This window comes from Acomys russatus, chromosome 25 (genome assembly GCF_903995435.1).
Source record: "Acomys russatus chromosome 25, mAcoRus1.1, whole genome shotgun sequence".
In the NCBI taxonomy this organism is placed as follows: Eukaryota; Metazoa; Chordata; class Mammalia; order Rodentia; family Muridae; genus Acomys; species Acomys russatus.
The window spans coordinates 43,727,436-43,755,276 of NC_067161.1; the positions used below are offsets into that span (position 1 = coordinate 43,727,436).

Below are 27,841 nucleotides of genomic sequence, written 5' to 3' on the forward strand. Positions count from 1 at the left end.
TTAAGGGCCTACAACACATCCCAGTTCTTGGGCTTGCTGCTGTGTGAGGAGGGGTAGGGACACAGAGGTTAGAGATAGAAGAGAGACAGGTGCTGGGGAGCCCAGCTTTCACTGCTGGTATCCAGGAAGTACAGAGAGGCAAAGTGATGTGGGTTAGAAAGCTGGTTTGTATGGGTGGGTCCCCACCACAGCTGACTAAGACCCTTTGGGGGTGGGGTGCGATGAGACACAGGCCTTCTGCGCAGAAAACAGCTTCTTTATTCTTGTGCCTGCGATGATGAGCAATTCAGGGAAGATTGTCGTGGTGTCCACGAGGATTTGGGCTCCATGCATGGAGCCTGTTGTGGAGCTCCACATTCCAGGCAGGTGGGTACCCGTCAGCCCAGAGCAGCCCAAGTCCAAGCAGGGCATGTGACTGGTGTATCCTTTAAACCCACTCTGTTCTAGAAGCTGTGCTGTCAGGTGATGAAAACCTATCCCTTGAATGGCCTTCATAATTGTGGATGTGTGTGTGTGCGTGTTTGCGCACACGCGCATATATACAGGCATCAAAGGAAGATAGGCTCTGGCCCGGAAGGCCTAGGGAGAGCCAAGATGGTGTTTATGTAGCGGTATTGGGAACATAGTCCTGGGATAAGACTTGGTGTTTTGGTCCTGAGACTTTGATTAAAACCTTTTTGATCCCATGAACATTTTGCTTGATCTTCAGAAAGAAAAACTGCAAAGCATGTACTTCTTGTGTGCACCAAGTAACGTGTGAGGCACGCAGCCTGACCATCCGGAGCTTTCCCTTCACACTTGCCTTCATCCTTTGTCCAATCCTCTGGCAGTATCAGTTTGTCTACGGTGTTCACATGGCCTTGTCAAAATCAACTTTGCTAGAATCGCACCTTCATTTCTGGAGCATTCCGTAGGCCTCAATTCCGCACGTACCGTATTAGCTACTCTTTTCATTGCTGCCACAAATTACCCCAGAGAAAGCAGTACATAAGTGTAGGCTCAATTTTCTTAACCAATATATTTTATTACAACTTAATAACTGAGCGTACGTCACTTATAACCCAACTAACCAAAACAATAGGATTAAGGAACATAATAACAAAATTGTAAGGATATCAGTTCTGAGGAACGATTCTCCTGGCGTAATCAGCAGGAGTTCTTCTGCTGGAAGCTGGAGTAACCAGAACCTGGTACCTCAGCAGGAGTCAGAGCCCCGAAGCCTTCCCTTGAGCGATTCTCTCTAGAAGCATCTCGAAGTAGAGTGCTGAACTGCCAAAACCATCCCAAGTCTCCAAAGGTCCCACCTCCAGTTCTGGGCTCATTTATATATCTCCTCCCAGAGTCTGTTGAAGGGGATCTTTTCAGCTGGCAACAATCAAGGTGGTTGGTCTTTGAGTGGATTAACATCACCTGTTCTCTCACAAGACCGTTCCTATCCCACACCTGGGATCCTAAAAAACAGGTATATCTCTCCTTCACATAAGAAAAGGGTGTATTTGGGCCCAAGGTTGAGGGTACAGCTCATCAGGTGCGGGCCAGAGAGCAAGGCGACTGGCTATACAAGGAGTGTGGGTGTCCCGTTGATCTCTCCTTTCTCCCCCGCCCCCTTCCCCTTTTTTTTTGTTCAATGGTGACCAAGCTTACTGGATGGTGTCACTAGCATTCAGGGTCTCTGTCCCTCAGCTAAATGATTTAACTGAGGGGAATGTGAGGAATCTCTTACAAATGTGCACAGATGAGTCACAACCCGGTCAAGTGGACAGAAAAGAATAACACTGTCACACTTACACTTGTTCACTTCTTTTGGTAGGAAATTCTGTTGTCTCCTAGAGATGGGAGCAGATGAAAGACGAACTATCCGGTCGGCGCTTTCCCAGTGCTGCCAGAGTAGGAAGGTCTGCTCTGTGAGGTCTGCTTTGACCTCACAGTGTGTGTAGGTGGGGGGAATCTGAATGTACTTCACCGGCTGCCTCATCTCTTCATGAAGCCAGAGCTACAGCTTTGGCTGGGGTTATAGTTTCCTCTGCAGCTCATGTCTCAGCTGGGGTTTTATTGCTGTGAAGAGGCATCATGATTTCAGTAACTCTTATAAAGCACAGCACCTAGCAGGGGCTGGCTTACAGTTGCAGAGGTTTAGTGCATCATTGTCATGGCAGGAAGCATGGCAGCCTAGAGGCAGACACGGCGCTGGAGAAGGAGCTGAGTCTTCTACATCTTGATCCAAAGGCGGCAGAAGGAGACTGTGTGCCACACTGGGTGGAGCTTGAGTATAGGAGACCTCAAAGTCCTTCCCCACAGTGACACACTTCCTTCATCAAGGCCACACCCCCTAATAGTGCTATTCCCTAAGGGCCAAACATTCTAACACGTGAGTCTATGGGAGCCATACCTATTCAGACCACCACTGGTCAGTAGTATAAGAAGCCACCTCCAAATGCTTCACCTGGTTACTCTTATTGGTAAGCGTAGGTTCCTTCTATGCTGTTGAACTAAGGGCCAATTCCTTGCTTGCTGTGGGTTGAAATCTCCCAGGGCAACTTAACCACATGGAGCAACACAACATGGTGCTTCTGTCTCTTATTCTGCACAGATGTCATATGCAGGAAATTGATAAAGCTGGAAGCCAGGGAGATAGTGCAGAGATGAAAGTGATGCAGATTTTTGGATCAGTAGAACCCACGTAGTGACTAGTGGGTAGAAAGGCCCACCCGTAATTCAGCAAAGCAAAGACAAGGAGAACAGGACCCTCAGAGCAAGATGCCTAGTGAGGCTAGCCAGAGCACTGCAAGAGTTGGGACTGATTGAGAGGCTCTGCCTCAATGAATGAGACGAAGGAGTAATCAAGGTGATTTAGGGTGTCCACCTCAAGCCTTTGCATGCGCGTGCACCTCCCCCCAAAGCATGCCACTCACACACACATTTCCCTTGAAAATGGAAAAGGAAAACAAACAACAAACAAACAAAAAAAGAGATAGGAGCCAAAGATTTTATGACTCAGTCTCAGATGTAACAACCTTTCACTTTGACTATATTCTGTTTGTTAGGAGTAAATGTCCCCAGACATAACTGATGTTTAAGGCATTATAGGCTGAGAATAATGGTGCTTGCCTTCAAACCCAGCACTCAGAAGGCAGAGCTCTGGGAGTTTGTGGCCAACCTGGTTTACACAGCAAGTTCTAGACCGGCAAAGGCTACATAGTGAGACCTGGTCTCAAACAACAACCACAAATGATAAACAAACAGATGTGACTAGTGGGAGCTGAGGTCACTAGGGTACCATCTTGCAGTTTGTCTGGTACAGGGCCTCGTTGCAGTTGAGTTTATTTAGCCCTGTGCACTACCACAGGGCTCTGACCTCCTCCTTCTGCCATTGAGTTTTTACTCGTGTGTGTGTGCGCGTGCGTGTGCATGTGCGTATAGCACTTCTCCTAAACTACAGGCTAGGAGCAGCACAGGAACAAGCTGTCCTCTTGCCATCCTTCTCCCTGGGAGATGGCTTCCTTCATTGGTGCAGCATCCCAATGGGCCACTATCTGAGAGTGTCCAATCTAGTTACACTTAGCTTCTACTCTGGGAAAACAAGATGAACCCAAGACTCCATCAACACTAGCCTGTGGTCTTTGTCTCTCTGAACAACACAATACTCTCTGTGCTTTGGAGTTCATCTTGTCCTCTCCCACGGGCAGCACTGCTAGGAGCCTTCTTGTTTATTATGAAACAAAACTGCAGTTATAAATTAGAGAGTACATTTTGTTCCAGTAACTCAGGGGTTTGGTCGGCCAGGAACCTAACTCTCTGTGGCTAGTATCACATGCCATCAGCGAGGATGTACCTGTGTTGAATATGAGGAAACCGAAGGTCAAAAATATTCAGGAAGTTGTTCAAGGAAGTCTAGTTTGCATTTTTGTTGCTGTTATAAAAACTCTGATTAAAGGCAACTTGTGGAAGAAAGGGTCTATATTTTTAAATCATAATCCATTATTGAGAGGAATCAGGTCAGGAACTCAAAATGGGAACCTCAGGGAAGAAACCATGGAGGAATGTGGTTTGCTGTCTGGCTGTCTGGCTTGCTAACAGACAAATACTCAGCCTTCTTTCTTATACAGCCCAGGAGAAACACCTGCCCAAGGATGGCCACCCACCGTGGGCTGGACCGTCCTATGTCAGTCAACAACTGAGACTCTACCCCACAGAGCTGGGCACAGGCCAGTCTCCCTTGGATAATTCCTCACTTGAGATTCCTTCAGATGACCCTAGGCAGGATCAGCATCTGAAACAAACTAGAACAAGAGGTAAAGCCGAATGCTTTCCTGACTTCCTGTTTTGTTTGTTTGTTTGACCTTATGACTCCATTAGCATTGCTTTCATACCTAAGTCCAGACTATTTCCAGTAGGAATATGATGCTTCTTGGCCCAATTTTGCTTATGAAATCATTCTAGACTCTGGCTACAGATACCCAAGAAGAGATGGGATGATGGCTGTTAAAGATATGAGTGTGTGCGGTATTACACACTTGACTGGTGACTTACACGGGTGTGTATGTATGTATTCATATGCATGTGTGTATGCACACTCATGAGTGCATATGTGCATGGCTTACACATTCTTGTGCCAAGGACGATGTGTATGGTCTGCTCAGAACTTTGTGTGTTTAAGTGCATATGGGTATCTGTTGGGTTGCAAGTGAACACAGATACCTCAAAGTTGTTTAAGCTCAGGGATCAGCCCCAGAGAGTGTTATTTTGCTAGGCAGATGGTGTAAACAGTATTTTTGGCCCTGGAAAAATAAAATTCATGAGCCAGGATGGGTGATGGGAGAGGGACCAGCTGTGCTGAAGGGTCCCCTAAGCTCATCTTTCCTTTTTTATATATACTGCTTTAAGGCTCACCCTCATTTTTCCCATGCAGTGACTCACATTTGGTGAGATCAATTTGGTTGTCAAGTTCTCAAGCCTGGATATTGGGCCATGTTGTGTTGGCACTGTGGGAGACACCCCTTCCTGGATTTTAACTATGATGAGAGCAGCCAAACCAAGAGGTCCTTAGCATGCGGCTAAGTCTGTGTTCAGTACTTAATGTGAATTAGCTTATTAAATCTTCATGGCAATCCACAAGTCCTTTTACTACCTCTGTGTGAAAGGTGAGGAGCTCGGGCTTATGATTTTTAAGTATTTTGGTTCTGTTGCAAGCCATGTTCCTGGCCTTTCTTGAACTCCCATTATTAATTTTGTGCTACCCTTTATTCAAAATGAGTTGCTCGATGTGCGATATAACCACAGTGGGAACACTGGTGAATTCTGTCAGTAGCCCCTCAGAACACCAGGGAGAGGGCTTTCTCTCAAAGGTCAAGTCTCTGCCAGGGAGAGGACACCCATATGACACTGCAAAGGACTTGTTCCTGGATCCTAGAAGTATTTGACGGAAAAAAAAAAAAAAAAGTATTTGACGCATCCCTCCATCATGCCAAGGAGACACATAAAAATCTTTGTTGTTTAGTTGGATTTCTGACCCAACAGTAAATTCTTTTGTCAGGACTCCCAGATTTCCTGGCATTGGCACCCATACATATTTTCTATGTTGCTAGCAGTTCTGATCTGCTGTGTACTAATTTGTATATATTCATGCCTAGAAAGATTCCTATAAAATGACTAATTACAGATCTCTTTCCATTGGAAATGACGTCTTTCCTGGTCTTTAGGGATTGAGGCACCGCTCTTCTTGCCTTTAATTGGAGGTCCTGGTTTTCTGTTACCCCAGGACTATCTATTTAACTTACATTACATCTTTTCCCACTTTGAATTTGTCATTCTGTACTTCCAGGGATTTGCACGATTTGGGAGAAGTCAGGGCCACCAAAGGTTTGGATAGGACCTTACTACAAATGAAGATGTACACTGGGCATTTAGATTTATACTTGAAGTTTGGTGAGATATAGAGCCAAGTAACTGTTTGATGTCACACTGGGGATGTGTGTGGACGGAATGGAGAAGGGCTGCAGACATAACTAATGGAGACTGAGGTGGAGGGCACCTAGTGACGTGGGAAGGGATTTGGCCTGCGTGCTGTCATGAAAGCTAAGTGGGGACATGCTTCTAAAATGTAAAAATGCTCAGCTCTACCAAAGACTGTTGCATGTTGGGAGATAAGGGGGGTAGAGGCCTGGGGTGTAAGTGGAAAGCCAGGGCAATAGGGCCACTTCATCAAGGCAGAGTGGTTGAGAGCATATGGTGGCCTGGTGGGTAGAGGGAGAGGAGAGCATTCTTGGATCACAGATCTTTGCATCTTCCTGGAATTAGAGTGGGAAGTAACTGAGCATGAGAGAGGGAAGCAGGTGATAGGAGTTTGGAGCCATTTCTTGGAAAACAGGAATGTGAAAAGAGCAGTAAAGGGGATGCCCTGGGGTGGGCGAGCAATGGGGCATGCTTCTGAGACAGAGGCAATAAGAGAGGAAACCTTTGGCAGTGGGGCAGCCCTAGTGTAAATCCTAATTCCACTCATTTGCTAGCTGCGTGCCCTTGGACAGGCTTTTCCATAGACTCCACAGGCTCTAAGTCTCTTTGCCTGTGAGATGGGTATAAGATTGAATTTTGGCTGAATTGGTTAGCAAAGATGTTTACACTGTGCTGGATGTAGACAGCATAGAAATGTCAGCTGCTAACATTTCTTTTGGAAGCTGAGCATGCAGTCAGATTCATCTTTTAGAAGGTCTGATGGCTAGGGCGGAGGCATTTTGGGAGGACCAGCTTTTGCTTAACTGGTACTGGGAGTTCATCATGCAGACGTGGTAGACAGAGGGACAAGATGGTGTGCTAGTTCCTTTCTTAGCCAGACAAAAGCAACAGGACAAGGGTTTGCTTTGGCTCATGACGTAAGAAGAGCTACCATCCACTATGGCAGAGAAGGCATGGCCACAGCAGCGTGAGACAGATGTTCACATCGCACCTGTAGCCAGCGAGCAGGGGGTGGTGATGGTGTTGGGGGAGAGGTAGGGGGGGTGAGTGTATGTTGGGGATGGATTCTGGTGTCAGCCTGCTTTCTCTTTTTCACTTAGCTGAGGATCCCAGGCCACAGCATGATGATGCCTATGGCCTCAAAATGAGTTTTCCCTCCTTGGCTAAGCCTTTTTGGAAACACCCTCAGACCCAGAGGTGTGCTTCCATGGTGACTCTCAAACCAAGTAAATTGACAATGCAGATTAACCCTCTCAGATGGGTTGCCAAGAATAACCATTTGGAGCCATGGGATTTAAGCAGGGTATGGCAGGAAGTGAGGACACGGTGGAGATAGATAGATCGGTAGATAGACATTGATTGTTGGAGGTGAGGAGTCTCAGACTTGTTGAGGACAGAAGTTTTCACAGACCTCTGAGATGAAGACCTACCAATAGCGATAGCTGCAGGCCAGGAGCTAACATTGCTAGTGACTGTGGGGCAGGGGCCAGGTCATGGAGGCTGCCAGCACCTGGTGAGGGAAAGGCTTCTGTAGTATGGTGGTATGGGCTTCAGAGGAGAAGCAAGGGAGGAAAAGGACTTGAGATCAAAGACCTGCTTTCAGGCCCACCCTGTGGACTTGGTTGGGAGCAGGGGTGGGGACTTCCTGGGCCTCCTTTTTAGGCCTCCGTGTTATGGGGGCCTAGAGACTGGGTGCGTTCTTTGATTTCACAAAGTACTCTTGGTAGAACTTTCTGTAAATTGGTGTGTGTGTGTGTGTGTGTGTGTGTGTGTGTGTGTGTGTGTTGACTGCTAATTTCAGACTCAGCCTCAGTTTTCCAGATCTGGAGTTCAATTTGATCAGGTTACTCATGGCTCCTGGTGGATCCCAAACCTTTTGATCTCTGATGATGATGATGATGATGATGATGATGATGATGATGATATGTGTGTGTGTGTGTGTGTTGAGTGTTTGCTAATTTCAGCCTCAGTCTCAGTTTTCCAGAGAATTTAATTTGATCAGGTTACTCATGGCTCCAGGTGGATCCCAAGCCTTTTGATCTCTGATGATTTTCTCCTTATGGAGTCATTTCCCCTGCCACCAATGATGGATTTTCAGAGTATGAATGACATGTGTGTATGTATACATGCCTGTGTGTACATACATGTACATTTGTGTATAAGTAGGCATGTGTATGTATATGCGCTTATGTGTATACATGGACACAAGTCTGCATCTACTTGTGCATATGTATATATTCATATACATATATTTACTCATATGCAGATTTTCATGTGTTATGCATGTGTTTATATGCATATGCATTGTGTGTGGGCAGGGCAGACTTATGGCTATAGGAGCCAAGGTGGGGATTCTTTTTATTAGGATTCTATTGAGCTAAAACACCATGGCCAAACCAACGTTGGGAGGAAAGGCTTTATTTCATCTTACAGACTATAGTTCATCATCCAGGAAATTCAGGTCGGAAATTCAAGGCAGGAACCTAGAGGCAGGAACTGGAACAGAGGCCACAGAGGAATGCTGCTCGCTGGCTTGCTGTTCATGGCTTGCTTGCTCAGTCCACTTGCTCAGTCTGATTTCCTATTCATTCCCAGGACCACCTGCTCAGGGATTGGGCCTTTACACATCAATCATTAATCAAGAAAATACCCCACAAGCAAATTTGCCTATAGGCCAGTCTTATGAAGACATTGTCTCACTTGAGATTTCCTCTTCCCAAATGACTAGCTTTGTCAAGTTGACATAAAAATAATCAACACGGAGATACTGGGGTGCAGTATTGAAGAGTTTTGTATCCCAAAGCTGGAAATCTTGCCTGCTATATATTAGGCAGTATGTAATGGATTTTAAATAGGAGTGTGGAATAATCAAGTCTGGCTCACTTTCTTTTCCTGTTCGCAGTGTCACAGCTGGTTGGTGCTTGGCACCGGTGAGCCATCAGTACATATTTATTAAGGAAATGAATATATTTACAAATATTTCTACTTGTAGCTTTCAAATGGAGAATGAACCAGAAAGAGAATAAAGCAGGAAGACGTGGTTAGAGAGCAGATCCTGAAAGTGAGGCGCAAGAGTGAAGGAGTTCAGTCTCCACTTGGGTGAGCAGGGAGGATAGCCGTGCTCACTGGCATGGAGATAGAGGAGGCACTTTCACAGGTACAGTGTGCCAACAGACATGAACCTGCGTTCCAGACAGGCTTCATAAAATGCAACAACACCAGGAGGAGCTTGGGCAGTGAGCAGTAGGAAATTGGAATTTACTCTCAGAAAATAGATGGGTCGGAGGAATATACTTTGGTCACTTTCAAGGTGTCAGTGGTACTGAAGACATGGAGTGATAAGGCCACCAACGAACTTCCCTTCTCCCCGCTGCTCTTGGCAACTGTTTCTATAAGTCAGGCTTTCCTATACAACAGAGAGTGGAACCCTATAGTGTCATTTTGACACTGACTGCAACTCGAGTGACAAATTTTCAGACTCAGAAACCTCAGTAAGGGCCTCTGTGATATTCACCTTTGCATGACAGTGCTGGGATGGCCTCTGTTCCTGTGGGGATGTGTAGTGATGGTGGCTTCTTCACTAAGCAGCTTGTGCCCACTGTCATTTTGGTTTGCTTTTCACGGTTCTTGGCTTTGCTCAGCAATCGCCTGCTATCTTGCCAAATGAGACTTCCGTAGGTTGGGGTACTTTGCGCCTACTGGCTTGGAGATGGCTCTCAGTGGACCCCATGCTGCTCCCCAGGCTTGAGCTCTCAATACTTTCTCACTGTTGCTCCTATTGCTCCTCTTCCTGTCATACCACAAAGGATCCAGTTTTCTGGCCTCATAAAAGCATCACTTCTCTCTCCTCCTTCCCTTCCACAGCAGACACAGCTACACGAGCTGACTCTTGAGGTGCTTTCATTTATTTATTTGATTTTGTTTTGTTTATTTCTTGGTACCAGAGGTTGACTGTAGCTCTCTGTACATGATTGGCAGGGTGTATATCCTCCATGAGCTATAACATATCCTGACTTATAACCTCCATGAAGTTTTTACCTTTAAATATATATATTTATATTTATTATATATAATATATATTTATATATAATTTTTAAAAAATTTAGAATCAATGTCTTACTCAGTTATTAGACTGGCCTTGAGGTTGTAGTCCCCCTGCCTCCTGTAACATTCTTGAGTAGCTGGGATTAAATAGATTCTTCCCAGGTCCTTTTTTGACCCTTCTGTGACAGGAATGGCCACTGAGGGCTTTTGCCACATGGCCCTCTAGCCTGAAGATCCTTCCTGGAGACCCTGCCTTGCTTTGGTGATGGTCACAGAATCCACTGCATCTTCTCTTCTTATTCCCGTAGGCTGTACTACAGTGAGGAGGAGACCTGGGCCTGGTAGTTCAGAGCCCTAGAATCTACCAGGCAAACATCTCACCTGTTTTTTTTGTCCATGAATATGATGGAGGAGGAGGACAGAGCTCACCTCATGGTGGAGGGGAAGTGGACATCTTTGTTGAGGAGAAATCTTGAGCAGGTAGCATTAGCTTTGCAGAGCCCCTTAAAAATCAGAAAGTTGTTTGAGTCTTGCATTTTTAAAGAAATATTTATTTTTTACAGATACATTTATATTATTACACATTTATAAAATAAACTACACACAGCAAGAAGAACCACGAAACAATCAGGAATTATATTAACGTTACATTCAAAAGATGCCGCTCATCACTTACAGTGGCTAAAACTGGAACCACCTTAAAGTCCCCAACCAGAGGCATCATTAATAATGGTTATTTCCTTGGATGGAATGTTGAGTAGCCCCTAAAATAATTATGAGGACTCTCTAGCAATATGAACAGATGCAATATAGTGATAGAGCAAAGTGATGGGCTCAAAGTGGTGTATGTAAGGATGGCTGAGATAATAAGTGCATGATGGCATTGGGATTGTGGGACTTAAAAAATTAGCATCCAAACATAATATAATGCTGACATATGATGTCTATTATAAGAACACATTAAAAATGCGTATGACAAATACATACTTAAATTTGGGAAGTGTATACAAAGAGATGACTGTTTTCCCAAGGGCATGTCTCCAGCTGCTTTTCTAAGGGGCTGGCAGTTTGTTCTACTTCCATTTCGTAGTTTTCTAGTAACCACGCTGGCAGGCCGCAGGTGAAAAGTAGTAAGGAACAACATAGAACTCCACACAGAGCTTTGAACCCCATGCGCTTGACACCACGTTCCAATTTGCACAATGCTCAGGTTCGCTCTGGGCTTGGCCTTTTTGCCAAGTGCTGCACCATCCTTTGGTTTCTATTAGGGTGACAGTTGTTGCTGGGTATGCATGAAGGGCATTTGTGACAATGTGCAAACTCTTCCACTTTTAGTATGACAATTTGGATTGTGGGTCAACTGTGGGCCATTCACCCCAGAAAACTGGGGATTTGATTCAATCATAGTTTGGAGTCACCTGTGACTGCAGAGTTGAGTGTATTTTGTGATACAGTCTTTTGTCACATTCTGGCAGGAGCTGGGACCCAACTGTCAATAATGGTAGAATAATAGAATCTTACAGGAACGAGTGATTGCCTTAATTCCTTGCTTCTAGAAGAGTCTCAAGTGCCAGCCACTTTCTTCAAAGCCTGGGTTCCTGGCCTCCTTTCTGAAGCTCTGAGCGTTGAGGAGGCTGCCAGGACCGCTGATTGAGATTGGCTTTGGGAAATGCTGGCTGTTTCCCCCATGTGTTCTCTAGGTTCACAATACCCTCATTGTTCCAGTGTGAGCAGGACTTCCTCTTTCTGATTGATTGGTCATTGTGCGGCCATGCATTTTCACAGCTCCATTGCTCAGGAGCCGCCTGTCAGGCAGTGAGGGGGTCTCTGGGCACAGATTGCATGAATCTTTTCATGTTTGGTTTCCTGGTTATGGGCTTTGAGGGTTGTTTCTCCATATTTTTTCTTTTTGACTAGCTGATAGATGAATGTACAAGTCTACCCTAAATGTCCGTGCAGGAAAAGGTAAAAAGGCTCCTTCGTGCCTATTTAGTTTGTTCTGGAAATTTAACTTTTAAGTTGGAACTTGATTTATAAATAACACAGCCTACATGTGCTTTATGCCCAATAAGTCTTCATGTTACGTCTTCAGAAGAAACTGACTGTTAGAAGGAGTGCTTCTTGAATAATAATATTCATGTTCATGACGGTTCCAGAGAGCTGTGCAATGCTTAGAACTTCTCCTGGTAGTTCTATGTTTGCAGTTACACAGACTATTTCCATGCTTGAAAACAAATTACCTGAAAGTTATGACATCAATTGTTAGAGAACCTATGTGCCTTACAGCCATATTATCCGGAAGCATAGCTCCTCCCATACACAGTAGGTGGGATCCAATCATGGCAGGCTATGTTAGAAGATTGACAGCTCTGACTAGACTCTCGCGAGAACACCCCAGATAGAGTAATGGATCCTTGGTCTCCACAGAAGAGGCTTGGTCTGTGTCAGAACTCACCACTAGCAAAGTGGTCCGCCATTTGCAAATTGATCCATACGAGAGTGCAGTAAAAGACTTGGTTTCTCTTCTTGAGAGAGTATGTTGAGGAAGAGAAGGTAGCCCATGGATTGTCACACAGGGAGAGGAACAGACAATGTTCTTCTTTCCTGAAAGATAAACTTGTCCCTCCTGACCCCTCTGTCTTCACAGCTCCAGGGTTTCTGGTGCGTCTCAGCGTATCTCGTGGCTCTCCTGTGTGCCCCTCCTCCAGAGCCCATTGGGCGTGGGAGGTGGGTGAAAAAGCAGAGAGAGGGCAATGAGGCAGAGGTTGGTTGGGTGTGCACTCGTACTTCCTCCAGGTGTGAACTGCAGGCACTCTGTGAAGGCCCTTGGTGTATACAGGGGAGAAAGGCGGGCTCCCAGAAGGTCACTCTGGCTGAAGACCAGCCCCTGAAAGTATGCTCTGCACTGTGTTGATTCCCCACCCTGGAACACTCCAGAGATCAACTTTCCAAGATGCTTCTGCTCTTAATGGCAGCTTCTTCCTCTGCCAAAAGTAAGTGGGGAGTGGCCAGACAGCAGAAAAAGAACCCAGGCAGGGAAGGAAATGGACAGCTGAGGAAGATAAAACGCAGAGCGGAAGTGAGCCTTTGCAGCGGGCCTCCCCAGAGAATAGGAGCCTCCTGAGACAGAGGAGACTTTTAGGGTCAGTACTGGGAAAGAGGATGAAAATGGGCCTGGCCAGACAAGTGTGCAGACAATAGCAGGAGGGGGGGGGGGGAGGAGGGGGAGAGGAGAGGGGTGAGGCAGAAGAAGGGAGCACTGGGCCCTCATGTGCCTCTGAGAATGATTTTAGAAGGGGAGAGTAATGACAGAGCTGGCTATACGTCCAGCATCCTTACCCTTCTGTGCTCTTACGTTGTAGCAGTCTCTGAGGCATGCAGTCCCACAGGCTGGGGAAGGACTTTGCTTAAAAATCTGCATGAGTGTTTCATTGATTTCTAGTTCCATGAGATCCGCTGCCTAATGAGTAATCCACGCATCAAAGGAGATCATTCTGTGCATCCATTCTGTACACTCATTCACTGAAAGGCTACAAAGCTAGTCAACATATAACAAGCCCCGAGAAATGCTGCTGGGAAGGCTTTTGTTGGGTTGGCAATATGCCTGCAATCTTATCTAAGGTAGATCCTATACATGGTGACGCTCGAGGTGAGTAAGCTATTTAGCTGTATGTGTGGCCCTTGTCCTGGACTTTGTCACTCTTTTTCTTTATTTATTATGTAAACAGATCTCATTATAGATGGTTGTGAGCCAATATGCAGTTGCTGGGAATTGAACTCATGACCTTTGGAAGAGCAGTCAGTACCCTTAACCTCTGAGCCATCTCTCCAGCCACTCTTTTTCTTAAACAACTACTATTAACATCTTGAGAGATTCTTGTATCCTACATCAAGTGAAGCGAGCACCTCATGAGTATACACCATCTTACAGCATGAGGCAAAAAGCCTGAGTGGAGTTGACTTGTACTAATCTACTAATCCATTAATCCTGCCTGGAACCACAAAATCCTTTTGTAAGATGGCTTCCTGAGATAAGGGCACAGCTTGTGGCAGACAGAGAGTGAGGTAATCAGTTTTGGAGAATCCCATTTACACTGCTGTTCCCTCACTGCACTGCTGGAAGCCACTGGCTGACTTCTGCCTTTGATCTAAGTCCATCCACTATTGTATGTGGTTGTGGAAGAGCACCATGTGGCCCCATTAGTGTTTTAAAGGACACCAAGATACAGCACAGAACAAACACCAGGAGAAAGCTAGTGTCTCAACCTCCTGGTCCTGTTTCCTGTCTCGAAGTAGTGAAAGATCCTTACAAATCCTGAGTGTTTTTTGGGGTGGGGGTGGGGGGAACGGATAGAGTCATGTGCCTCCAGTTACAAGCTGTAGTGTATGTTGGAATCACCAGGTGTTCACGCCATCACTGTTGCTGTGATGAAGACCAAAAGCAAAAGTCTTTATTTGGTTCCCACATCCAGGTCCATCACTGAGGGAAGCAGGAACCATGGAGGATGCTGCTGGCTTAGTCATATGCTCGTGGTTAGCCAACTCTCTTACTACACAGCCCAGGACCACCTTCCCAGCGATGGCATTGCTCTAGCAGGCTGGGACCCTGGACCAGTTAACAGCTAGGACAGCATCCAGCCCCATACTTCCCCCCAGGCCAATTGGATCTAGGCAACTCATCAGTTGAGATTTTTCTCTCAGGCGACTCCAGGCTGTGTCGAGTTTACAATTGAAGCTAACTCTCTTAAAATGTTTTGGTCAATACATAATACATGCACATATATTTTTTTTGTGCATAATAACGGGGTTCCATAGGATATTTCAATACAAATAGTTCATACAATAGTGCCCTAATCAAATCCAGCCTCTTGCCCTTCTGGGAAGGTTTAACAACCATGCCTGCTCTACCTCTCATGCCAGGCAATAAATGCCAGGCAATAAAAACCCCAACTAAGATGTTCCCTGAGAGAAGCAGGGCAGGAATTCACTGCTGTCTTTGTTATGATTTAAAAAATAAGAAAAGAAGATGATAAGATAATAAGATGCCAGGCAACAGATATTATACTATATGAGGTTTATTAAGTGAGCATGGTGGGAGAAGGAAAGGGGGGAGGGAGAGAGAGAGAGAGAGAGAGAGAGAGAGAGAGAGAGAGAGAGAGGGAGAGATAGGTAGAGTAGAGGGGAGGAGAGAGGGTGGGTAGAGAGAGAGAGAGTAGAGAGAGGCCACGTGGAGAGTTTGTCCTTTTTTATGGCCCTGAACAGGGCCATGCCCCCATGGCAGGTAAGCAATGACATCACAGGCAGGCAGACTGAAGCAGAATGCTAACAGTCTTCATTTCATAAGTAACGACCAAGGCCCTGACAATTTAAGGAATCCCTGTCACACTTATGCCACTTTCTGAGGCATTGTCACTCCTTTAACTCTGAAGCTCAGAATCTTAGACTAGAATCTAAAAATGGTGTAATAAATTTTGTAGGGACTGGGGAGAGCTCTCGCCTCGGATACCCAGTTGCTTGAACATGGACCTCGGTGTCTGTGAGTGGAACAAGAAAGCTGCTTGAGTGTGTCCTCCCACCCCTCCCATCAATGCTGTTTCTGTCTGAAGACCGTAGCTTTGCATTTCATTTACAGGAAGACAAAAATAGAACCTTTGTTCTAGGCTTGAAGGAAATTATGAAAGGCCACAGCTTGTCTTCAGACTTATGTCAACTATTTATCTCTTGTCGTTTTCAACAAACAAGTCCTCCCCGTGTGTCTTGAGACTGTCTTGACCATTGGTTTTCTCTGGTTTGCTTGTTGTAGCAGGGCTGTGAAAAAGCTACCATTCTATGGTGTTGGCCACCAACCACTCTGGGCTTGTGGTGCAGAGGACCAGTGAGACAGTGTGCAAGGTACCAGGTTATACATAGCACACTGGTGCTAGAACAGGGTACACTAAAAACTGGCCTCTCCACATGCTTTAGGCTTCTTAACTAGAAACTTAGAAGCAAGGATGAAAAGAGTTATTCTCAATCCTCTAAATATTACCACCTCCCAGGGTGCGTGTTTTCACCATCTGGGACTACATAGGGAGCATAAATTCTAACAGCTTTACACAAACATGTATGGTAAGTTGAGTCTTCTCTCACTGGAGGTAGATAGACAAGAGTTGGCTGGTCACTTGGATGCCTTCTGTTTGGGGGAGCTTGGAATGGATGATCTTAAAATTTGAGAACCTATGGCTGGTAAAAACAAGATGCCTTAAATTTTACTTTAAAATTATCTCAAGTATCAATCACTTTCTGGGTTAGAGGACAGTTTGAGCATTCTTTGCTCTATAGCCTTGAAAAGCTGTATTGCTATTGTATTTTAAAATGCCTTGTTGTGGCATACTGCCATTGAAACTCTGAGGAGAATCTTAGAAGACCTGGAACTAAAAGGTTTGACAAAAACTCAATTTTGTTTTGTCTTAGGGTTTCTATTGCTGTGAAGAGACACATTTACTTGGGTCTCTTATAACTCAGAGAGATGTAGTCCATTTTCATCATGGTGGGAAGCATGGTGGCATGCAGGCAGACATGGTGCTGGAGAAGGAGCTGAGAGTCCTATATCTGATCTGCAGGCAGCAGGAAGAGAAAGAGAGACACTAGGCTTTCCTTGCCTGAGCTTCTAAGACCTCAAAGCTCACACTCTAGTGACACATTTCCTCCAACTAGGCCACCCCTACCTCAACAAGGCCACCCCTACCTCAACAAGGCCACCCCTACCTCAACAAGGCCACCCCTACCTCAACAAGGCCACCCCTACCTCAACAAGGCCACCCCTACCTCAACAAGGCCACCCCTACCTCAACAAGGCCACCATTACATCAACAAGGCTACCCCTACCTCAACAAGGCCACCCCTACCTCAACAAGGCCGCCCTTCTTTTTTTTGTTTTTAATATGAACAAATCTCCAAGGCGATGCCATTTGTAGGTGTTTTGGACAAAATGTTGAAATTTATGAATAATTTATTTTTTCAAAAACACCAGACTTTAAAGTTTCTGTCAGTCACATATTCAAATTCCATCATAATTCCTGGATTGGGAGAACAAAAGGTGTGGAAACGTGGCATCTGTGTTAGAGGTGGGTAGTCCACATGGGAACAAGCCGTCACAGCATGGCTCACTCTGTTGCAGCTGGCAGACTTGGCACTGCTGCTCACATTGGGGATGGGGTGGTGCTCACATTGGGGATGGGGTGGTGCTCACATTGGGGATGGGGTGGTGCTCACATTGGGGATGGGGTGGTGCTCACATTGGGGATGGGGTGGTACTCACATTGGGGATGGCGTGGTACTCACATTGGGGATGGGGTGGTGCTCACATTGGGGATGGGGTGGTGCTCACATTGGGGATGGGGTGGTGCTCACATTGGGGATGGGGTGGTGCTCACATTGGGGATGGGGTGGTGCTCACATTGGAGATGGGGTGGTACTCACATTGGGGATGGGGTGGTACTCATATTGGGGATGGGGTGGTGCTCACATTGGGGATGGGGTGGTGCTCACATTGGGGATGGGGTGGTTCTCATATTGGGGATGGGGTGGTACTCATATTGGGGATGGGGTGGTGCTCACATTGGGGATGGGGTGGTGCTCACATTGGGGATGGGGTGGTGCTCACATTGGGGATGGGGTGGTGCTCACATTGGGGATGGGGTGGTGCTCACATTGGGGATGGGGTGGTACTCACATTGGGGATGGGGTGGTGCTCACATTGGGGATGGGGTGGTGCTCACATTGGGGATGGGGTGGTACTCACATTGGGGATGGGGTGGTGCTCACATTGGGGATGGGGTGGTGCTCACATTGGGGATGGGGTGGTACTCACATTGGGGATGGGGTGGTACTCACATTGGGGATGGGGTGGTGCTCACATTGGGGATGGGGTGGTGCTCACATTGGGGATGGGGTGGTGCTCACATTGGAGATGGGGTGGTACTCACATTGGGGATGGGGTGGTACTCATATTGGGGATGGGGTGGTGCTCACATTGGGGATGGGGTGGTGCTCACATTGGGGATGGGGTGGTACTCACATTGGGGATGGGGTGGTACTCATATTGGGGATGGGGTGGTACTCACATTGGGGATGGGGTGGTGCTCACATTGGGGATGGGGTGGTGCTCACATTGGGGATGGGGTGGTGCTCACATTGGGGATGGGGTGGTACTCACATTGGGGATGGGGTGGTGCTCACATTGGGGATGGGGTGGTGCTCACATTGGGGATGGGGTGGTGCTCACATTGGGGATGGGGTGGTGCTCACATTGGGGATGGGTGGTACTCACATTGGGGATGGGGTGGTGCTCACATTGGGGATGGGGTGGTGCTCACATTGGGGATGGGGTGGTGCTCACATTGGGGATGGGGTGGTGCTCACATTGGGGATGGGGTGGTACTCAGTGTGGTCCACACACCGAATGCATCACCATCCTGCTTAGCAGACATCGTGGCTGTTGCTTGCTAAGCTTCAGCCATGGCCACGTGAATGTCTGACCTGTAAGATTTTTCTTTGCATTTGCTTTGAGGATCCAAGGAGGGGGCAAAGAGGAAGCAACATTCAAATCTGTCCCTGGAACATCCATTTATAGGTCTTTCTTCCTGAGAGGTGATGTCATGTGTCTTCTTAGGCAGTGGAATAAAGACCCTTGTAGCAATATGGAACCTTTCTGCAGCACTTTATTGACAGGTCTGTTCTCAGACAAACTCCACCTTCTCAACATCCCCAAGGCAACATGGGGGGATCTCTGTACACAGTGGTTCCCATTCCCCAGGGCATGTGTCCCAAGACACCCACGAAGGCCTGAAACAGTGGTTTGCACTAACTCCGTATCCACTAAGTTTTCTCCTATGTATGAGTACCCACGATAAAGTTTAAAGTTAGGCTAGCTGAGACTAGCAACAGCAACTAATAACATGACTCGGTTCCTGCAAAGGAGCAAGCAAACCTGGCAGGTAGAATTCTCAGCAAAGCTCCCCACCACGGCCTCAAACATCAAAACTTCTGGGCAGTGGCCGAAAGGGAGAGATGCACTATTGTTGAGTTCAGACCCAGCATTAGCGTGCTGTACAACTTACCTGCCCTCCATTAAATAGGAAGAGCGTCTACATTATAAGCTGCAGTAAGGACTTGAGTTATAGCATGTGTCTGGAGACACAGCTGGAAGGTAATAGCCGCTCTTTAATGATTACTGCCTGTCACAGACCGCTAGGGTTTTGGCACAAATATATTGCTCATCTTCAAGGAAGCTTTTGGGAAGTGGCCTCATTCTAAGAAGGCAGTGCTGCTAATAAGGCAACCAGAGTTGAGAAAGGGTGAGGCTCATCCTATTTTGGGTCAGTAGGCCCATGGTCCAAGTCCTAAAGCTACTCTGCTATTGTTCTTTGTTTTTGTTTTGTTTTGTTTTTCTTCTTGTTTTGACAGTGTCTCATGTGGCTCAGGTTGGCCTCCGACTCCTGATCTTCCTTGTACTAAGTTCAGGGGTTCTAGGTCTAAGTTACCGCACCCCCCCCCCCAACACTTCTTTTTTTTTGGCAGTGCTGGGTCTCAGACACTGGCCTCATGCACTCAAGGTGAGCATCCCACCAGCAAACTCCAGTGCTCTAAGCTATGTACTTCCCAGCTGTAACATCTTGAACAGGACGTATCCAGGTAGTACGTGTCCTTGAACTCAATGGTGCATCCAAAACACTTTAAAAGTTGCCACTGTCTTTTACAAAATTCAGCATAAGAACCACTCATCTAGCCGTTAGTTGTGGTAGGAGTTTGTTATCTAGAGGTGAGTTCAAAGCACAAAGGAGGATACACTCTGGTCCTATACAAACACTGCATCTGAAAAACATATTTAAAGCAGTCTATGTAGCTCAGTCTGCCCTCAAACTTGTTGTGATCCACCTGCCTCAGCCTCCTGAGTGTTGATCTCACAGCTACAAGCCTCCATGGCCAGTATACAGCAGTCTTCAATAAGGAGCTCAAACATGTATAGGGTTTGATGATTCCTGGATGCCCTGGAACGAACCGTCTGCTAACACTCAGGGATCACACTAGTTCACAGGCCTTCTATGCTGTTGACATTTAGTTGAGGACAATAGAGTTCGGGGCTGAAACCAATAGCTGGATTAAAAACATTTGAAAGCGAGCCTGCTCAATTCCAGGTCTCTCTCTCTCTTTAGTTGTATTCTGCTGCTCTTTAACTGATGTAGCCTATAGAATACCATTCTGTTTATTATCTTTGGATTAGACTTTACTCTCACTAGATGCAGGGGGAAGACTTCAAGCCATGGTCCCAGCCCCCTGGCATTCCTTGACAGAGTGGATAACCGAGCCTGCAAATGCTTCTAAACCGCTGCATTTCTTTTTTAGTGGGACTCACAGAAAGCATCGGACTCCCTCAGACACTGTTTGAAAAACACGAGCCCTGGCCAGCCTATGTCTCATACACCTCCCCAGCAGTCAGGCGACTCATTGACAAAAGCAGAGCCCGAGAGCTGGAGTCCATGCGTGCTGCTGAGGAAAACCGCAAGCCAAAGAGGCAGAGCAAACCTAGCCTCATGTATCTGAAGAGGAAGAAGCCATCCAGGTCCTCAGGAGACTTCATGCTGAAGGATGCCCTGTCAGGGACCCTGTGGGAACCTACATTCATTCCAGATCCCGCACAATTCCGGGTGGAAGCCAGAGAGGGGCCCACGTCAAACTACAACAAGATAATTTTCTCCAGGAGACCTGCCATGAGGAAGCTCCCATATGGCTTACCGTAGGCCAGCAAGTAGACACATGCCAACGTTTAGCAGAGAGCTTTGTAGCCATCCCCTGAGAATGTACGATGGTACATTTGCTACAAATTACATCATGTCCTTGACACTGGGTTGTTCTCATTTATACAGAGGTTGGCAGACAGAGTCCTAAGCGGAAACTGTTGTGGGGGTGTTTGCAGTCTGTTGGGGGTGGGGCAGCTGTAGCTGCTCAAGGTCTAACTACAGGTATGCTTGCCCACGTCCAGACAGCAGGCAGGAACCGTAGCAGTGGCTTACCTGACATAATTTAATAGTCTCTTTAACCAGGTAGCTACCCAGGGCAGGAAGGTACGAGAATCTAGTTATCAGCAGAGGTAGCCCCTGTGGGGAAGCAAGTACTGTCCCTGGATTTATTGAAGGTTAGATGCTTGCCGAAGGGAGATGTGGGGCGAAGCTCAGTCTTTCTGAGGTGGGGAGTAGGTTTGCCCAGCTTGTGCTTCTGACTCAGAACATATCCTCACCTCTGAGAAGGGGTTCCTCTTTACTTGGTACCACTGAAAGACATCTGTGAGGCTGGTGGAGTGAATGTTAGAAAATGTAAACACTGGATTCGGATGCTCCTGGAAGGCATTGCCACTGCCTGGCTGACAGAAAGGGATGCCGGGGGACAGCAGGAGCCAACAGGATGCAGCTGCTGACTCCTTCCCTTTCTGCTCATGCAGGCTCCTGCTAGCGCCCTCTGTGGGCAGGGCTTAGCGGGAGATAAGGCGGTATGTGGTTGGCAGATTCCCAGCCCTAGCATCTTCCAGGCATGCACAGAACGTGAGGATGATCTTTGAAGCCAACAGAAAATTAGCTCAGTAGCCACCAGAGTGGTTCTAATGCTCCCTGTGGACCTGAACCTGGTATTGGAGAGCTTTTCCCTTAGAGGGCTTACAAAATGGTGTGTATGTTTGTGTGTGTTTGTGTGTGTGTGTGTTGGGTGCCTGTGCTGAGAAGTGGAGGGGGTCCTTTCCTCTGTTTGTTTGTTTACTGTGTGTGTACACGTATAAGTGTGCCACGGTGAATGTGCCAGAGTTCTTGTGCATGGCACACATGGGGAGCATTAAGGACAACTTTGGGGGGAGTTGGTTTTCTCTTTCTCCTTGTGTGGGTCCTGGGGACTGACCTCAGGTTGTCATACTTAGCCAGGTAGCACCTTTACCCACTGGGCCATCTTGCTGCCACTCTCTTCCACTTCTTTGTTTTAGCTTGGGTTGGGGGGGGGGGTGCCGGGCAGACCTGATATGAGTATAGGGGAAGATGAGGATTCAGGGGTGAGTTCCGGGGTGGACACTAGTTATTATTTATTATTTGTTAGATGAAGAGCTAGAAATGGCCTCATCCATGCTTTGCATTGGCTCCAAAGCAAGCGAACTCTCCTCAGTTATCAACCTGGCAAACTTTGTCTTTAGACACAGGCAGTCTCCTGTTTGGGTTTAGCTGCTAGCATGGACGACCCTCCCTACGATTCTGTGTTGGCAGTTGGTACCCATTTCCCCCACCTCCAGGTGTACAGGGTGCAATGCACTAATAGTTGCAAATGGCATTTGGAAGAGCCTTATTCTCTTTGCAGTGTGTTTTTTCCATCAATTGTAAACATTTGGCATCATTCATGGGTGTAGTGTTCACACCCCCCCCCCCCCCCCCGTCTGTGGCTCCTGTGTAGTACTGTCCAAACACCGCTGTTAATTAGACGCTCCCAATTCAATCCTGGGCTCTTTTTTTTTTTTTTTTTTAAATTATTTTTATTTTAGCTGGAGTTACAGACAGTTTGAGCTGCCATGTGGGTGCTGAGAATTGAACCTAGGTCCTCTGGAAGAACAGCCAGTGCTCTTAACCTCTGAGCCATCTCTTCAGCCCCCAATCCTGGGTTCTTAGCCCTTGGCTGGTACTAGTTCTGTAAAACCATAGCTATTTCTCAGTGAAACTACTGTGTGTGTGTAGTGTGTGTCCTAGAGGCACACATGGTAAGGCACATGGTAAATCCTAAGGAGACTGTATCTGGAGACTGGAGTGCGGCAGTATATACCTGTATATACTCAGGACAGGCGACTGAGGTGGAAGAGTGATGGGCTATGTAAACCTTGTGCCAAAACAGACAAAACAAGTACCAGCCCCAGCTCTTCTGTCTCTTTCTGGGTATTTCTGGCTAGGGTATGTCTGGGAATTCACAGTTACAGCACCTCTTTGAATGTTACCAGGAGTCTGAGGTTAATGTTATTTCTCCTAATTCCTTTAAGGACAGAGTGATGTGGCAATTTGCATAGGCGTGTATGTATTGGGTTTTTTTTTTTGTACTTAATAATTTCTAAAAAATATGTACTCTATAGTAATTGATTTTAGCTAGCATGATTTAGAATAATTTAATCCTCAGCCCAGTGAAACAACATAGGCACAAAGCAGAGGTATCAATCGTACCTTCTGCCCTGATGGAAAAGGGAGGAGAGCCTGAGTTTTGGGGCATGCGATGTCTCAAGGGCAATTTTAAGACAGAAAAAAAAATTCAGTTCCTTTTGAAATGGAGAACTCGGCTAAAGCCTAGGAAGGGACACTGGGGTCTGGCAAGATGATCCTCAGTGACTTACAGTATGCAATGCTTTGATGTGTCCGTCTCTCCAAAGGATGGTTTGACTAAAGTCCCTGGAGGCCCTGGAGTACCAAGACAAAGTAGGGTCGGGGAAATGATTGTGGCTTCACAGCCCATCAGCACGCAGATCCCGCTGCCATAGGTGTGGCCTTGAAATCTCGAGGTCTGGTTAGGACCAGCTTTGTTCATCCCTAGTGTTTCCAGAAATAAGTATGGAGCTTTTCCAGGGCCCTGACATCTCTCCAGAGCAGGCAGGGCATGCAGGAAGTGGAATGCAGATTATTTCCACGTAACCTCATCTGCTTGTTCAGACCAAGGAGGCCTGGAGGAGCTCAGGTTACTCTGGCAAGCTTGAAGAAGGAATTAGCTTTCTCTGGTGTCTCACAGGCAATGGCAACTTCTTATCTTCTCTGTGTGTGGTGGTTTTTTTTTTTTTTTCTTAGCAGAGTTGCTGCTGCAATGGTTTTTCCTGCCTTTGTAGTGTGTGCAGAACCAAAACATTCACTTTATTAGCCCCTCTGTGTTGCTGGTAACCAAGGCCAGATTCTGACACATTCATTCAGCCGTTTTACGCACATTCTTTGGCTTTCTGTGCACGATATAGTTACCATTTGCCCATTCCAAAGCAGGTGTCAGACCCTTGATGTTTTGCCTTCACCGCATATCCAAGCTGCTAGTCGGTTCTGCTTTGAACATCAAGCGGTTCTAGGTTCTGGAGCTTCCTTGGCTGTGGCCTGGGGCACCGTCTTGATGGAGGTGAGGCCTGCTCCACTGATGAGAGGCTGCAGGGATCTTCAGAGCAACTTTCAGAACAGAGGTGCTGGTATAGGTGTGGCAAAGCAGACATTTTGGGGGATGGGGTTGTCTCCTGGGATCTCTGTAACTGGAGTGAGAGGTAAGGGTGGGGCCTAAGCAGATGTGAGAGACGGGGTGTGAGCCATGTGGAGGCCAGGCAGATGTAGCCTGCTCTGTGTGCCTTTTCTTTTTTGTGGTTCAGTGTCCTTTTGCAGGGGGTGGTAACTGTCACCCAGTTATATAGCTTCCTCCTTTAAGAGAGGGAGAACAGAACAGGTCCCTGAGGTAGATGATGTCTGGGCCTGGCTGAGGCTCCTTCAGGGTAGCTAAACAGTCCTGAGGAGTTGAGGATCCAGCATAGGACAGACCAGCTCCCTGCACTGTTAGACCTATCAGCTAGTGATGCATCTGTGGAGACAGAGGACAAGGCTTAAATGCTCTAGCCCTCTAGTCTCTCTCTCTCTCTCTCTCTCTCTCTCTCTCTCTCTCTCTCTCTCTCTCTCTCTCTGTGTGTGTGTGTGTGTGTGTGTGTGTCGGCAGCTGCAGTGCACTGTAAGCTGCATTTTGTAAGCTGTGTCCAAACTAGCAGGGTCAGCTGCACCATGTGGTTCTTTTTGCTTTTAAGTCAGTTCCCCGCCCCCCTCCCCCAGAATCTTTTAAGGAATCTCCATCTGTATGTACAGGCCAAAGGGCAGGTTTTCAGAACTCACAAGCTATCTGTGGCAGAGAGAGCAGAGATGGACAAAGCTATGAGAGGGGCGTGAGGGAAGGGAATGGAGATCTGACTGAAGCGCAAAGCTGTTTCTGTTTGTTGAGCAATCTCTTCCTACTTCTTACACCTTCCTGGCCCATACCCCTTTTGTGGGACCGAGAGTCTCAGGCCACTACCTAGAAATTACAAGGTGACACCACCCGACCTGAAGGAAATGGCTGGGTTGTTGCAAAGAGCCAGGAGGCAATACAGGACACCTGTGTCATGTTCTCACAGGGCCCTGACAGTGGGCACACATTAGTGGGATGCCTGGCAGCACAGTGTGGACACGGGACAAGAGAACAAGTGAAGTGTGAGATGATGTTCCTTCCGGTAAAGGTTACAGAAGAAGAGTATACTTGGAGCTTCATCACCCCGTATTCTATACCACCCCACATTCTGCGCCTCCCTCTAACCATGTGATGCTGCCTCCTTGTGGGTACACAAGCTGAGTGTAGGTGGCACGGCCTTAACCTTATGTTCCAGGGGCGATAAAAATTCTAGGCACTCCTTTTACTGAGGGCATGCGCTCACTTCCTGTCTCTAGTCAACCTCAACCTTTCGGTGACCCAGAGCAACCCGTTATTTTTAGTAGATAAAGGGACCCGAGAAGGCACAGAACTTCAGACAAGTTGGGAACTTGACTCCTGGCACTGTTTCTGCACATGTGCCAGGTGGGCGGATTTTTTTTTTTTTTTTTTTTTTTTTTTTTTTTTTGTAGAGAGCAGTTGGTTCGAGAGCCAGCTGCAGCTGGAGGGATCTTGGCCTGAGTGTGGCTGGCTCTTTTTTCACCCTGGAACCTGTCTGTATCCATTGTGCTGGGCAGAATCCTGGGGTAAGTGGATGATGGCTGGGTTAGGAGAGCGTTTGGTTGGACTCCCTCCAACTGTTCAAGTGGAGGATCACTTTTGAACTCACTACTTTCCCTCCTCTCAGATCGCCTTAGATTTTTATCAATGATCCTCCTGCTGGGGTTTGGTCTGTGATTGCTGAGCCCAGGGTATAATGCAAAGCAGCTTTACTTAAGACCCTCCTTCATGTGGTCAGCTTGCTCTGTGCCTGTGGCCCAACAGATGTTGGACAAGGCTGGCCACATTCTCCTGTATCCTCTGGAGTGTGGTGTGTGGTCTGGCCCAGAATTGGTGTTCAAGTATCAATTGAGTAAGGAGTTTATAAGAGCAAGCTCTAAGACTCAAAACAAGAGGTTCTGAGAAGAGACTCTTCAGTGATAAGAGGCTGGAAAACAACACTTTTTTAAAAAGCAGGAATAGGCTGCCTTGCTGTGGAATTTACTCCTAGTCTTAATATTATTATTTGAGTAAAGTATCCAATGGACAGCTTTTATGTGCTTTTTCTTCTAGGACACTGGAGAAACAGAAGGAACATGGGACATAAAATCATAAAGTATACGGTTATTCTGTTCCTTTAAAAAGGACCAATTTAAGCCTGTGACGAAATTCCAAGCTTATTTTTTTTCCCCTCTGGCCCTTTATCTAAAGGGACATAATTTCACAACCCTAATGCAGCATGCTGACAGGCACCCTGCAAGTGCTCACCAAGTGCTTGCTTGTGCCAGGCCGCGTGCCAGAGCCCCGGGTGGACACGGAAGACATGGGATTCTATTTTTGTGGTAGAGACACTGGAGCAGCTTACCATCCGGGCATCATAAGGCATGTTAGGCAGAAGCACGAGGTTCTGCAAGAGTGTCTTTTCTGAGGGCTCATGGCCTCCCGTCCTCACGCAGAGGGGATTATGGAAGGAGGCAGGATTAGTGTCAGGACAGCTGCTCATAAAAGAGGGTGAGGTCATGTCGAAGCTGCAGCCAAAATTGAATTTTCGTGGCTGGGTGAGTTTTTAAAACTCTGCAAGGCTGCCTTCAGTTTATATTCAGGCCCAGTTTCCATGTTTGTTTCTGTAGCACCATGGAGCTGATCTCTGGTTCAGACTGGCTTTCGGTGAGCGCATTTCAGTTTCTGCTTCTAGTGACAACATGGAGGAAGTGCCAAGCCTTTGCACAGTTTGTCCCAGGGCTTACTCTAGACCTTTTTTTTTTTTTTTTTTTTTTTTTTTGTCCTGGAAGACTGGGCTGGTCAGTGACAAAGGAGGCCTGGAGGGCTCTTGAGTGTTCTCCCAGATCTGAGCAGGTGCCAGGCGCCGGCCTCCCGTATCCCTTAGAGGCCAGCCTCCATTTCTGTAGTTCTCTCACACAAAAGGACCAGTTCTGTTCTTGCCATCTTCTCTGTGTTGGGTAACTCTGCAGCCTGCTTGCTTTTCCAGGTTTCTGAAGCTGGGACAGGCTGCGCTTTAATCTTAACATTACTCTTTGCCGCGTGGTTCTTTCCTCTTTCTCTGTCCCGTCCTTTCTTCCTTCTTTCCCTTCCTCTTTGTCTATTTCCTGTTTTCCCTTCTCCCCTTGTCTACTTCCTGCCCTCCTTTCTCTTCCTTCATCACCTTTCAATCTCTGTTGTGTCTGTGTGTGTGTCTGTGTGTGTGTCTGTGTGTGTGATCACAAAATAAAATGATGCCGCGTGTAAGTAACTCGTTTTCTTGCAATCTGTCAAAGAGGACTCCAACCTCTGCACATTTTAGGAGGGCATGTTCTTTTCATATTCAGTTATCAGGAGTAGCCTTCATCCTGAGCACAATGGGAAACTCCCAATCACTTCCTCCGAGGAGGAGCTCCGAGGAATGCTTGCATATTCCACAAAACGGTCTCAACGGCCACTTGTCACCCTGGCCACCTGTCTCATCCCAGAAAAAAAAAATTGTCCTTTACCTCAACATGGCCACTGAGGCTCTGGCAGATTCTCAAAGCACAGCCCTGTTTAGAGCATAAAGGCCAAACCTTGAAGGCTTGGGGAGAAGGGCAGCAGAGTTGCTAGTTGCTCCTAGACAGGGTTACCATCAGGGATC

General features: G+C 46.9%; 1 protein-coding gene across 1 annotated transcript; it reads left to right on the top strand.

The window, feature by feature from the left end:
* The first annotated feature begins 277 nt into the window (after positions 1–277).
* Cdrt4 (CMT1A duplicated region transcript 4) lies at positions 278–20,860 on the top strand. The gene is made up of 3 exons (XM_051167288.1): positions 278–366; positions 1,811–1,887; positions 20,383–20,860. The coding sequence occupies exons 1-3, from the start codon at positions 278–280 to the stop codon at positions 20,775–20,777; spliced, it is 561 nt and encodes a 186-aa protein (XP_051023245.1). The 3' UTR covers positions 20,778–20,860.
* Positions 20,861–27,841: the final 6,981 nt, after the last annotated feature.